The sequence below is a fragment of the Styela clava genome, chromosome 1 (genome assembly GCF_964204865.1).
Source record: "Styela clava chromosome 1, kaStyClav1.hap1.2, whole genome shotgun sequence".
Lineage (NCBI taxonomy): Eukaryota > Metazoa > Chordata > Ascidiacea > Stolidobranchia > Styelidae > Styela > Styela clava.
In genome coordinates, this window is record NC_135250.1 from 24,623,625 (window position 1) to 24,638,801 (window position 15,177).

General features: G+C 35.1%; 1 protein-coding gene, 1 non-coding gene and 1 pseudogene across 3 annotated transcripts in view; all 3 read right to left on the minus strand.

Annotated features, from left to right (window-relative positions):
* The window catches only part of LOC120334982 (uncharacterized), a 31,678-nt gene that overhangs the window by 10,057 nt on the left and 6,444 nt on the right, over nt 1-15,177 (minus strand). For both annotated transcript variants that reach the window (XM_039402499.2, XM_078112499.1), the window contains exons 2-3: nt 1,679-1,747; nt 392-1,223 (exon numbers count right to left, since the gene is read on the minus strand). In XM_039402499.2, the coding sequence (XP_039258433.2) occupies nt 392-1,223; nt 1,679-1,747 (901 nt within the window). The remainder of the gene's footprint in view (nt 1-391; nt 1,224-1,678; nt 1,748-15,177) is intronic.
* LOC120335223 (5S ribosomal RNA) lies at nt 11,802-11,910 on the minus strand (annotated as a pseudogene).
* Nucleotides 14,474-14,592, minus strand: LOC144429515 (5S ribosomal RNA). Its single transcript, XR_013478817.1, has one exon. It is a non-coding gene; the product is annotated as a 5S ribosomal RNA (ribosomal RNA).

Genomic DNA, 15,177 nt, shown 5'->3' on the forward strand with positions numbered 1-15,177 from the left:
TTGAGAGCCGTCATGTTTTAAAAAACCCTAATCTTTTTCAGTTCAATTTCTAACACAAGAAATGAAATTTCACAAATTTAGAGCGTCATTAGGCTAACTTCGCAATATAACCTGTTGTATATTTTCCATATTAGAGAAAATTTACAAACGACTACAAGTTGAAACAAATTTGCATACTTCAGCTCCCAAATCCGAGAAAATCAAGTTGGAAAACAAAAACGTCGGTATATTTTTAATAGACTGTTGAGAAAACGGAGCTCTCGAAGTATGTGCATCAAGATGGCGCACAACCTGAAGAACATGGTATGTGTACCAGGTTAGGGTTCAGGTTGTGCGCCTTAGTGCACATACTTCGGGAGCGCCGAAAAAACTTGTCGAATACCAAACTTACCTGGAGGGACATATTCTTTCCTTGCTGTTTTGGGTGATGTTGAACTCCCAAAAGAACCTGAAGATTTTTCGATGGTTGGTTTAGGCGGCATTGTGTTATAAGAAAATGATTTATTTTGGGGAGTTGCTCTCCTCGCTGCGAGAGTGTTTGAGTCTGCGAAAGAATTACGAGGGGATTCGTCCTGAGGGGGCGGTGGGGGAGGAAAATCTGTCTCAGCATTATTGCTATTTGTAAATTTATTTCTTTCGCTCCACGGGGTCGTAGGTTTAGGTTTGTTGGTAACTGGAGGTTTAAAAGGGGGTGGGCCCTTGTTGGGCAAATTAGGCCTATTTGGTGGATTTGAAGATGGCTTCCCCCAAGGTGGATTTGGCTTGCTTATGTTGGATTCCTCGTTATTCGATTCTTGGTTCCGATTAAGCCAAGATGAAGTTGGCTTAGGTGTAGAAGTAGCTCCCGGTGGTTTCCAAGATGGCGGTTTTGGCTTGTCGTTGCCAGGTTTGGTGCGTTCTAAATCAATTTTCCATTGTGGTTTGTTTTCCTGTCCTGCGTGGCTTACGTTTTCGTTTCCATATGAATTCTTCTTCCAGCCATTTTCTTGTTTAGGGGCTTCGTCGGTGATACTAGGACCCGACCCTTTACGTTTCTGTAGGTCTAGTTTCCACTGAGGAATATTTCCATCTGATGACGGCGTGTTTTCATTACTGTGAAATGGCCTGGGAGCGGTACTTGGTCTACCACCCTGCTGATTGCCTAAAAAAGGTTTAGGTTTTGGAGTCATAGGTGGTGGTTTGTTCCCAGCGCTTGGTGTAGCCACAGGAGGCCATCTTCGACCCTAAAATAAATGACATAAAAAAAATTAAAACAAAAGTTTTACCAGAGTTAGCTTTAAGCCACTACATACGCGCTTACTCAGAATGAGTCAAAATGACGTAATTATTGACTCGACTTGGGTTGGCCAATCATCCAGGACTCGAAATGATTCAAGTCGTCTAAATCCGATTCGTCATTCTCTAACAGTCAGAAAGATTTAAATCAGTGATTGGGACTCAAAACTCAGATGACTTGGGACTCGACTTGACTCGCGACCCGGGGTTTAGAGACTTCTACCTAACACTTTGAATGTACTGAAGAATGACCGCCAGTATTCGCTGCTGTTTCCAAACTGGACACATTGAAAAGGTTAGAAGAATAAAATTCAACCTCCGGATTAAAAACTCGGATTGAATATAGTTTGCCTTCAATCACATGACAAATAGATTCAATTATGACGTCACAAATTATACTCACTTCGCCAGTTGCACCTGATCCGGGTTTCGATTGTGAATGAGAATACATTCTGACCATATCAGATACGATCTGTTTAAATCAATAAAAAATAGATTTTTTAAGAAGTCTTCTTACATTTTTACCAGGCTCTGTGCGCCAATCAGTCATTTGTACCTATTGTTGTTTTGGGTTGAAAACTTCAAAACACTCTGGAACCTGGGTTACCGTACGAGTTACGTGAATCTGACTTTATCTGAATACTCTAACCTTCTGCCAGAGTATAATAAGCCCCTAACACAGTCTGATTTTCACTTCATGTGCTTACTGAAACTACTTGCGCCACAATATATATATATTTAAACCTGGAATGTGGGAATGTGGAAACTGTAGCAAAATAGGACAACTGTGCTAAAATGTGGCAAGTAGGGAACAACATTTTTTGAGACGCAGCTATAATCGCATGCCCAATTGTAATCAAATTATCGTATCTCCGGATCCGGATATAGTATGTCTTAGACTTGAAAATACAGGTATCGCGATTTCTCTATTTCATAGATTCCATTAATCCTTTCAACCTCCTCAATCTTGAATAACGAAATAACCTTAAACTATCAACATTGGCATTTCAAGTTCAAACTATCCTGTAGATGTCAATATATTATTGATTACTCACAAGATCGTGTGTAAGGTACAACACGCCTAAAATCCTAACACTATTAAAAAGAATGTGTTATATAAACTGTGATATTACGTCAACGTCACAATCAATTGGAAAATTGGTACAGATAAAATTATCGAACAATTGGTAATAGTCGTTTTTTAGTTTTATAAAGTAAAACAGCCATTACATTTCTAGAACGTTGAATCTATACAACAAAAGATCATAGAAGTCATTTTATTTCCTCAGTTTTTAGGCTCGCTACTCAAGCCCCAACATATTCGGCAAATTTTAACTCAATTCTTCGCATCCCACCAAAAAACTTTCTCATTTTAATTTATATAACCGTATTTTTTGTAATTAAGTTTCTTAAATATTATATCGCACGCTGTCTCACATTCAATTATCGAAAATGTTATTCATGCTTACTCAAATGCTATAAAGCCTGGTATATTTAGCAATACGCGGATCTATTTAAAAATTGTTAATTGATTGATTTTACAATAGTACAGTTCAAAAAACATTTCCATCAAGTATACTTACAGAAAAATTATTTTACGTTTAATTTTAACAGTGAAGTAACTACCTGATATTGATTAGCAGACTAATATTTTCATTTTAGCGTGACGTAATTGCGTAGGTATTGTGCGTAAATCTTAAACTTTCGAAAGATGAATGACGACGGAACAAAACATGTTATTCGGAAGAATACGTAGCAATTTGCAAACGTTTTATATAACTAAATAATCGTAATACCAATAAATTCCGACCAAATTTATTAGATGGGCGAGGCGGTGTATATGGAGCTTGGTGACATCTGTAACCTGCCTTGCCAACATTGTTTAATTCAACGCTCTAACCCTAATATGGGTAACGTACGGCTCGCAGGCCAAATCCGGCCAGTTGAGGCCGGAAGGCCCATTCCCCCTGATTCTGCCACAACCAAACTAAAACCAATTTTGATGTTTAAGCAAAAAATATAGCTCAAGGAATTTGTTGAAATTGCGATTAAATTCAGTTTTGTCACGATGCTCATTGTTTTCCACGTTTGCTTTTGTAATACTGTAAATATCGTTCATGAAATGTAACTTTAAGTCACACTCACATGGCCCGCCAGTCCAGGTGGGCAAAATTTTTGGTTCATTGTCCAAAAACCCTGTCCACCCTTTCAACCACTATAGGCCAACGCGCCGCGCCCACTTCAACTGACAGTTCTCAAAATAACAACAGTGGCGATAAAATGCAATCGTTTGAAACGATTCGGTTCTGAAGTTTTGTATTCCTTGTATTTATTGAGTCGCTTTCGTGCAAATATATTTTTACGGGATTTGTGACCATTTCACGCAGTTTAGTTTCTGATACTTTAAATACAAGTTGCTTGGATGACCGAAAGAAATAGGACACAAAATGTCTTACAACTCAATTTCTAAGCTGTTTTCTTTCATTGTGTTTAGTTAAGGTTAAGTTAGGATGAGTTAGAAGGTATGGGGCGATGACCAAACCTAAACTAACTTGTCCAAAGCTTAATATAAGATAAACATAATCAAAGGAAACAGATCGTAAAATTATTAGTCGGGTAACAACAGGACACCCCAAAACTATGTTCAAAACATAAATCCCCATCATTGTTGAAAAATTGTAACGCTTCCAAACACGATATAAGCTATTTAATCGAGTTACGTCGGCTTCATGAAGCTAACTTCGAAGATTTAAGTAATTAGTTTTTCTGGTAGCTTTGATTTCAAAAAATAAAGCTGTCTTACAAATTTACAATGAATGAACTCATTTATCAGACGTCTATTCATTTTATAAACAATCTGGGTCTGGAAATAATTTCGAGTGCGTCGCGAAATATTCGCCCAATTCTTGAAAATATTGACTTGTTATCGTTAATACCTAAGAAATACAATATTTGAAAAGTACGTAAAATGATCAGAAATTTAAAGTAAAAGAGCGACCAAGTCGTTTGAGGATTATGAACAAAGAAAAATGTTAGTCACGCCGTACAAAATAAAACATTCAGCCGCTTTATAATCATTTATGCGCACAGTAACAAGTTCGCCTATCGCATTAATTAAATTTACATTTATTATAATTCATTGTTAATGAAGTCACATTTGTGAATATGTCGTGACTTGGAAAAGTCTGAAATCCTCTGTATTAATTTATGATTTTTAATTGATCTTAAAAATAAAAAAATTATCGTTAACTATTAAAAATATTCAACATATCACGACTAATTTGTCTTGCATTCCAATTGTCGGGACTTTTCGCACTCAAGTCTCAAACGTGACTGAAATTTAGCCTGAAATTCAATATTAAACCTAACAACTGATGTCGAAAGTTGGAAAACTTGAAGATTGAATGTTTATTTCCGAGCTATTGATTAAAATTGAATTTTTAACCTAAGAGCTCTAAATGTTATTTCAATACAACAAATTTGAACTTGAATTTCTAAAACTGAAATTCGACTAATTTGACATAAAATGACACTATCAAGTCTGATATGTACCTTAATGTAAACTATATGATGAAAAAGCAATATACTTCTACATAGGGATCTACTATGCTAATTTTAAGACAATAAGCTGATGGTTTTGATGTAAATTTACTGGCATTATTACGCAATGTGGATGATGTGTTGGGCAAGGGGTGTGAGACTAAAACACGACGCCAGCATTATATGGCGGCTGAACCCACCACAACAATTTCGGGTACTCCCGTAGTGTATGTACAAGGCCATAATTGTATTCCGATTTTCCTTATTTTAGTTCTAAAACGAGTTCGGGGACTGTCTGTTTTAGACAAGTGAATATACCCCCTGCCCATAGGTTTCAGTCCGTTTACACAACTTGATGTAAAGTAGGCTAACAAAATTAGTTACCTCCATATTGGTATACACACACTTCTGGAGCGCCCAATTTCATACCAAAAATATCAAATTTTAAAAGGCCTCCTTATTTCGTATTCTTGTAGAGTTAGATGCAGACCAGCGATTATTCAAAATCGTTTTTGTTATAACCATTCTTTGCGTCATAGCTCGTCAAAATATAAAGATATATCTCTCATACAATTATAAATCTAACAATTATCAAAATCTGATCTATGTCAGATAATTAGAAAACAAGCTCCCTACAAAAAACGACCGATCCTACTAACAATACATAAAACAATCACCCCTGTCCTTTTTATTGACGCATTATCGACGTCTGTATGTCATGGTATTGCCATATCACATTTGGTATAATGATAAGTTGACAGCCTTATATGCCTGTATTTAAACGACTAGTACCGGTATAATACGACAAAAAAATTCACTATTGCTAAACTTTTACAATAACTAGCTATAAAAGCCAATTAAACAAATCACAAATTTACCACAAAAAAAAAAAGTCAATTCACATTCTTCGTATTCACTTATCTCAGCTAAATAATCACTAAGCTATTCAAACTACTGCACCGACTGGCTGTAAGAACGCGGAAGCGATGTCGCATATTGTTTCGAACGAGTCATACAGCCTATTTTAATATAGCAAGCAGCAACTAACGATACAAGGTAAAAATTTAACGTCTAGCAAGTTACACACGGTTATGACCACGTAATGCATTTGCCTGTAATGGACGATGTCTTAGTAATCATCATTTGAACAGCTGAAGTACAATGCGGGCATATGCGATAATTTTAACATAATTTTTCAGTCTATATTCTCATTATACAGCCGTTTTCTTGAAGTATTGCAATGAGGTACTTTCGCTTTAAAATTAGCCGAAACTAACATATAGGCTTGTATTCCTATAAAAAGTCATGTAGACATAAATAAACGCACGGATACTTTTGAAGTATGTGGACCAAGATGGCGGACACCGGAACGTAGTACGTGTACCAGGTTAGGGTTAGGCCATAATTTTATTCCAATTTTCCTTATTTTAGTTTTATTACGAGTTCGGAGACTAGCCAAGTGACTCCCGTAGTATTTGTACCTGAAATTATGGCCTAACCCTGACCTGGTACACATACTACGTTCCAGTATCCGCCATCCTGGTCCACATACTTCGGGTACCAACGCACACAATGCAAGTGTTGATACTTTGCAAAGTAAGTGGCGTACCTTTATTGTAATAATATAATAAATCCCGAGCTTTGATAATTTTCAACATAACAATATCTATTATCGTAGCGCAAACACTAGTGCACCAATTTTCTACAGAAAATCTAGTTATACCGAGGTTGAATTTGTTTTATTTAGATAATAATTAATAAACGCTGTTGATAATCCGTAAAATCAACATAAAATACTTCGTAATCGTATTGATATAAAACCAAGTATAACGATACAATGCAGTTAAACACTTCGGGCTTTTTTAACACTATTCCAATTCCCCGTTGACTCAAGAGGTCTTGTCCCTTTCGCTTCTTGCGCTTGCATATTTGCCATGAATTTGCCAATCAAAATATAACCGTAATCATGATATGGCGGTGGTGTGATTTTAATAAACGTTTTTTTATATTTGTCATCAAAATTAATCATTTATTATATATACGTGCATCTCGTATACGTCATTATCTTTAAAGTTACGTTTTAACAAGCGCAGTTTGTTAATTCTCAATCATGCTTTATCAGTATATCTGTATCATAAAACACTGTTAGTAAATACGTGAAAATTGTTGAAATTTCGAAACTTCATATGAGTACACAAAATATTTTGTTCGAAATACTACCCCACGACATTAATTCCGTACAACACACCATGCACACTGACAAAAATGGCCATTATTTCGTTAACAATAGAGCAATGCTGAAATAGAAGGACAGGGAGGTCTATGGTGGCCCATCGTTGTCACGCTTAAAATTGAAAATAAAAATAAAAAATAAAATAAAAAACCGATAATAAAATTTTTTTTGTAAAAAAACATAAAAATAATTAAAAAAAAAATGAAAAAAAAAAAATTAAAATTAAAAAAAAAATAAATAAATAAAAACGAAAAAAAAAAAAAAAAAAAAAATTAAAAAAAAAAAAATTAAAAAAAAAAAATTAAATAAAAAGAAAATAAAAAGGTTGACAACGATGGTCCGCCTCGTGGCCCATCGTTGTCACGCGTTTTTATTTTTAGAAAATTTGCTTCTGCTTGGGACCAACGTTGTCAGGCATAATCCTACGCGCACAAATGTGTTCCCTGGGTTTCAAACTCACTACTGATTTTCTTGAGCAATATTCAATATGAAAATGTTCTATAAATTCTCCATGCTACAAGTTCAACAAGAAGTAATATATTTATAATAATGACAAGAGAATATAGAATTGAATACGAAAATTCGTAAAATTTGTTTTTACGTGTATAAGGTAATTTAATTGGAGAATGCTGCTTAACTACTCAGTTGTCTGGACACTCGCGATGCCGGTACCGTACCGTCTTACCAAATACCGGTAGTCGGTTATAGTCGCTTTGCGTCTGACCGTACCGGTAGCCATACAATCACTCATCATCTCCCATTCTTTCACGAGTGATTGCATGGGTACCGGTACGGTCAGACGATACCGTACCGGCATCGCACGAGTGTCTGAGCAGTTAAGCAGCATTTTCCAATTAAATTACCTTCTACACGTAAAAACAAATTTTCATATCCAATTCTATATTCTCTTATCCTTATTATAAATATATTGCTTGTGGTTGAACTTGTAGCATGGAGAATTTGTAGAACATTTTCATGTTGAATTTATTGGATATTGGTCATGAAAATCAGTAGTGAGTTAGAAACACATTTGTGCGTGTAGGATTAAGTCTGACAACGTTGGTCCCAAGCAGCATCAAATTTTCTAAAAATAAAAACGCGTGACAACGATGGGCCACGAGGCGGACCATCGTTGTCAACCTTTTTATTTTCTTTTTATCCAATTTTTTTTTCAAATTTTTTTTTTTTTTTTTTAATTTTAATTTTTTTTTTAATTTTTTTGTTTGTTTTATTTTTCAATTTTTTTTTTAATTTAAATTTATTTTTATTTTTATTTTTTCAATTATTTTCATGTTTTTTCACAACTATTTTTTTATTTTCGCTTTTTCATTTTATTTTTTCATTTTTTTTTTAAATTTTACACGTGACAACGATGGGCCACCATAGAGGTCAAATGAATACCACATTGTCAGCAAAATTTCGGACTAACGATTGAGGAATAGCACCAGATGTCATTTTAGGATGCAATACAGATGTCGTGGATTAAAAAAACAGCAATTTTTGGGGACATATCGTGCCCATAGGACTAGCAAAAACTTCAAAACAAAATATCAAAGCAATATCATCCAGCGACATTTTAAATACAGAAAATTTTAAATTTATTGGGAAATTTGCGGAGAAATGAAACTTTAACACAACAACAATAATTTAGCAAAACAATCCACATGCCTACTTCGCACATTGGGCCTAATATTATACTTCAATATTAATTTTTAAGTTTTGAAACCTTGTGGAATTCTAACCACCTATTTGACTTCAAATTTCGTATGCTTTGCTGCCACTCGAATAAAAATAACACGATTTATAATGTAATCAAAATAAAGTAAAGAGCAGTTGAAGAACAACCGTCACACTGTTAAATTACACTAAGATGCAATAATTTTACTGATTATCTCTAATAGTACTGTAATGAACTGACTTAGTAAAGCATCAAAACCATCGAGTAAACCTAATATTGCTAAATCGATTCGCGTCACACACGTGGGCTATACACGTAATTTTAAGAATACAATAATATAATTTGAATTAAAACGAACGTTTGCCCTTTAAAGATTAATATTGTCTGATAAAATAATAAATATTTGAATTTTGTAACAAAATATCCAAATATTTCACATTTAGGGTTATGCTCGAGGGAAAATATTACAATTTTATTCGCAATGAAAAATTCACAGCGTTTATGAAATAAAAAATATGAAATGGTTAAAGACATTTCTAGAAAATAATAATATTGGGTAAAATTAGAGCTATTCAAATGGCGCGTTTTTGATTCAGATTATTTTGATTCATCATTCTTAACATACCTACACAAACACAAAAATGGCACATGCACGGTTATTTTTTATTATTGACATACATTAATGAAACACACATACATACAAATGCTGTACGAATCTCTTTGGAACAAATATTCAATTATAGTCACACACACACACACACACACAATACTACTCACACCCTGCTGATCTACCTATACAGCTACTTACTAAATCACACTCAACACACGACATACATGGTGAAACACGTGCACACCCAAATGCCAACGACTCACTGATGATCAATTCTTTAAGCTTACTCACACACATATATACACAAATACCCGTTCTCCGATTTCCAAATACAGTACATATATATACGTACTGAATCACACTTCACACAGAAACACACATAGGCAAAAGGCTCCGAAATTTAATTCTTCAATTCTAATCGAACATATACACACACAAATACACTATTGTCTCCTGATCTTTAAACGTCACATTAACCGTCAAACCTTTTTTTGTTAAGATACACACACACGCACACATACAAACAGAAATATACAAATGCACACCGCGTAACTGCCTAACATACAGTTCCTTAATATTTATTAACTGTTCAGTAATTTAACAGTCATTTCAAATCTTACGGCATCCTAACATTGCCCTCGTACGAATGCACCAGCGCAGAGCCGTGAATAGTACACAGCGAGCTATTGCTAAACTCGACATAGACTTTTAACCCGGAAAAAGTCGTGAAACTTCGCGTATGATTACGACGTCTTATCGGCTTTTCTCTCCCCCAGGATATATATTGAAATTCTATACTCGGCTAACCCCAACTGATGTTAAATCATCTATTCAGTTTACAAATCTATCAGAAACAATAAAACTGTGTTCGTGATTGTATGTTATATTTTGCAACATAGGGTATATCTTACTAACTATACGAATGAAGTAAAAGATAATCCGAAACCCCGTTCTTCAAAAACGTTACTTTCATTCCGTTCGTCGGTCATGACGAAAACCATGAATTTCTATCTGCAATTCCGTTGCCAGATTTGACCCTTGTTTTACTTTCGTTATCAGCAACTATGGCCCATAACTAGGTTTTGTTTATGAATATAGTTTATCTATTAATCAAGCGTGATCGGACGTGAATATCAGTGTGTATTGTAACAGACATAGACAATGATTTTAGACTACACATCACGACACGGAAAATGAAGAAATGTTCCCATTGAATTCATTCAAACTTGATGGCGGTAATAGTAACGAAATATTTTTTCTTCAACGTTAACAATTTAACAAACTTTGAAAACAAGGGGTTGGTTATAATTGTGCCTATATGCAATTATAAAAAAAAACGCATTTTATTTCAAGTTTTCTCAAAATATGCTACTGGGAACACTTCTTTCTTGGAGACGCAACAGAAACCGAATCAGCTAGAAAACAAAAAACCGAAAGTAATTTGAAAATGGGAATTTAATATCACGCATTGCCCGATCATAATTCGGAGTTTATCATTTTTTGTATGTACGCCCCACGATTGGATGAGCATAATATTTTGAATTACACAGAGCAGTGGATGTGACATCGTAGTGACGTAGGTTTACTTCATTTTTCATTTTCAGAAGACATAGCAATGAATGATAGATTACAAATATTATATTAAGCAAATACTGAATAATATAAAACAACTTTCATTTTACTGAATTTTCCCCAATCCTCTATGAATAAGTTCCGGCACACGCATTCACGTCGAAGTAGGGAGATACCGAGATTGATAAAGTCAGAATTAAGTATTATCGCATATAGGTCTGAATAAGTTAGGCTATGATACTTTATCTGCGTTGCCTTTCACTTTTTTATTAATAGTAGGTGACTGTTGATAAATAAACAGAGAAAATGGAACAATGATTTGACCTCGCGTGTCTCAACAGAATAAAAACGTATCCGAAAATTTGTGGTGGGGAAAGTATAGTATTCTAAATTTTCAGGATTCCCTTCGGCTTGAACTGAAGCGATGTGACAAATTACAAATCAACCCGAATATAACCAGTGGTGGGATTCAGCCGGTTCGCACCGGTTCTAGAGAACCGGCTCACGGAATTTCACGAGGTCAGCGAACCGGTTAGCATTACTGGTTAGTGGTTACTGTCAATGACTTTTTGTAACAGAACCGACTGAAAAATATGACTTTTGTGATGGAACCGGCTGACAAAAATTTTGAATCCCGCCACTGGATATAACAAATGTCATATTTTCAGGCGGTTCTGTTACAAAAGTCATGTAATGCTAACCGGTTCGCTGATCTCATAAAATTCAGTGAACCGGCTGAAATCCCACTACTGGATATAACTATTAACATTGTGTATCACGGATTTCGGGAACTAGAATATTACTACTTTACCTGACCTAAAAAATGTGTTTGCAGTTTTGGGAAATTAAATAATGATAAACGTCCCAATTTAATATGCTTTATAAAAATCAAAAGCCTACGGCACCCGGTATTCCCAGCCGGTCACCCATGCAAGTACTAACCGAGCCCGATGTTGCTTAACTTCCGAGATCGGGTGTATTCAACGTGGTATGGTCGTTGGCGACGTCGACGTCCCCTATTCGATTATTTATATACAGGATCGCGTTCAAAACGAGAGAAGCACCATTATTTGATAACTAAACTAACATTGACTGATAATTCTCACATGGGTTATCTTGGCAATTTCTAATTTTGAAACATTGTTTGCCATTTTCTCGTCAACTAACTAGAAACTTAAAACTCCGAGAATACTAACCTCTACAGAAGAAAATACTCTTAAGAACAAGCCGTTTTTTATCACGGTAATCCATAAGCCTTAGGAATATTATTGAACATATTTAATCATTAGCCACGGTATGCATGGTCAGTTTGTAATTTGCACAAATAAGGTCAATGGCATCTCAACAATTTTATGTTACCAATATTGAAGCCATGAGTGTTTCCCCGATTCTTTTTTGGGTGTTTTCGCGAATCAGCGCTTACAATCTGGTTTATAAGTTCGAAACAATCATTCTGATTCAAAATAATAAATTAACTGTAATTTAAATGTACGATAGTCGATTTTTAAAAAATGACAGTAAAATCGCATTTCACAGTAGTCTCGGTTATTAAACTCGATAACAGAAGAACGACAGCCATTCTTTTATCCGGACCACAAAATCGAGAACTGGAATTTCCAGACGAATTACAAAAAAACAGCGCCGTCAATATTGGTCATATGACTTCCCCTGAAATCTGAATATAGATGAAATCCGACGCAATGGAAAACGCTAAGTTTTTCTGCTTCTCCGTACAACGTTGTTGTTCAGGCGACATCGACGTCTCCTATTCGGCTATGTATATACAGGTATCGCGTTCAAAACTAGAGAAGCACCATTATTTGAGTCGAGTCCTCTATAACTAAACTAACATTGACTGATAATATCACATGGCTTATCTTGGGTATTTCTAATTTTGTAACATTGTTTGCCATTTTCTCGTCAACTAACTAGAAACCTAAAACTCCGAGAACACTAACCTCTACAGAAGAAAATACTCTTAAGAACAAGCCGTCTTTTATCACGGTAATCCATAACGGACCATAAGCCTTAGGAATATTTTTGAACATATTTAATCATTAGCCACGGTATGCATGGTCAGTTTGTAATTTGCACATATAAGGTCAATGGCATCTCAACAATTTTATGTTACCAGTATTGAAGCCATGAGTATTCCCCCGATTCTCGATCCTAGAAAATTTACAATCAAACTTTGTTATTGCAAAATTATCAGTGTGTATTGTAACAGACATAGACAATGATTTTAGACTACATCACGACACGGAAAATGAAGAAATGTTCCCATTGAATTCATTCAAACTTGATGGCGGTAATAGTAACAAAATATTTTTCATTCAACGTTAACAATTTAAAAAACTTTAAAACCAAGTAGTTGGTTATTATTGTGTCTATATGCAATTATAAAAAACGCATTTTATTTCAAGTTTTCCAAAAATATGCTACAGGGAACACTTCATTCTTGGGAGACGCAACAGAAACCGAATCAGCTAGAAAACAAAAAACCGAAAGTAATTCGAAAATGGGAATTTAATATCACGCATTGCCCGATCATAATTCGGTGTTTATCATTTTTTGTATGTACGGCCCACGATTGGATGAGCATAATATTTTGAATTACACAGAGCAGTGGATGTGACATCGTAGTGACGTATGTTTACTTCATTTTTCATTTTCAGAAGACATAGTAATGAATGATAGATTACAGATGATAGATAGAATGATATATTAACCAAATACTGAATATTATAAAACAACTTTCATTTTATTAAATATTCCCCAATTCTGTATGAATAAGTTCCGGCACACGCATTCCCGTCGAAGTAGGGAGATACCGAGATTGATAAAGTCAGAATTAAGTATTATCGCATATAGGTCTGAATAAGTCAGGCTATGATGCTTTATCTGCGTTGCCTTTCACTTTTATATTACTAGTAGGGGATTGTTGATAAATAAACAAAGAAAATGGAACAATGATTTGACCTCGCGTGTCTCAACAGAATAAAAACGTATCCGAAAATTTGTGGTGGGAAAAGTATAGTATTCTAAATTTTCAGGATTCCCTTCGGCTTGAACTGAAGCGAAGTGACAAATTACAAATCAACCCGAATATAACCAGTGGTGGGATTCAGCCGGTTCGCACCGGTTCTATAGAACCGGCTCACGGAATTCTACGAGATCAGTGAACCGGTTAACATTACTGGTTACTCTCAATGACTTTTTGTAACAGAACCGACTGAAAAATATGACTTTTGTGATGGAACCGGCTGACAAAAATTTTGAATCCCGCCACTGGATATAACAAATGTCATATTTTCAGGCGGTTCTGTTACAAAAGTCATGTAATGCTAACCGGTTCGCTGATCTCATAAAATTGTTGTGAGACGGTTCTATAGAACCGGTGCGAACCGGCTGAATCCCACTACTGGATATAACTATTAACATTGTGTATCGCAGATTTCGAGAACTAGTATTTTACTACTTTACCTGACCTAAAAAATGTGTTTGCAGTTTTGGGAAATTAAATAATGATAAATGTCCCAATTTAATATGCTTTATAAAAATCAAAAGCCTACCTCACCCGGTATTCCCAGCCGGTCACCCATGCAAGTACTAACCGAGCCCGATGTTGCTTAACTTCCGAGATCGAACGAGATCGGGTGTATTCAACGTGGTATGGTCGTAGGCGACGTCGACGTCTCCTATTCGATTATTTATATACAGGATCGCGTTCAAAACGAGAGAAGCACCATTATTTGATAACTAAACTAACATTGACTGATAATTCTCACATGGCATCTTGGCAATTTCTAATCATTGACCCTAGAAAGTTTTCCATCATACTTCAAAATTGTAAATCATTTCAAAATTGTCGATTTTAAAAAATGACAGTAAAATCGCATGTTACAATAGGCTCGGTTATTTAATCTGATCCCAGTAGAACGACAGCCATTTTTACTCCGCAATTCAAATTCAAGAATTATAGGTTTCAGGTGAATTACAACAATACAGTAGAAACTCTACCTACGAAAGGTTTTGGATACGGAAAATCCAACTAACGTTAGATTTTCTACTTTAGGTTAATTTAATGCAGTGCTTGAAGCAGGGATGTCCAATTCAAATTTAATATTTTAATATTGCAACCTTCGAATTTTGTTTTTCGTGTTTATAAGAATAGCGAATATGGCGCACATATCCTGGCGCCGCCGCCCACGTTTTGATTTAAAATATTTAACAATTATTTCGTTTTTATGGTAATCGAAGGCCGTGTAA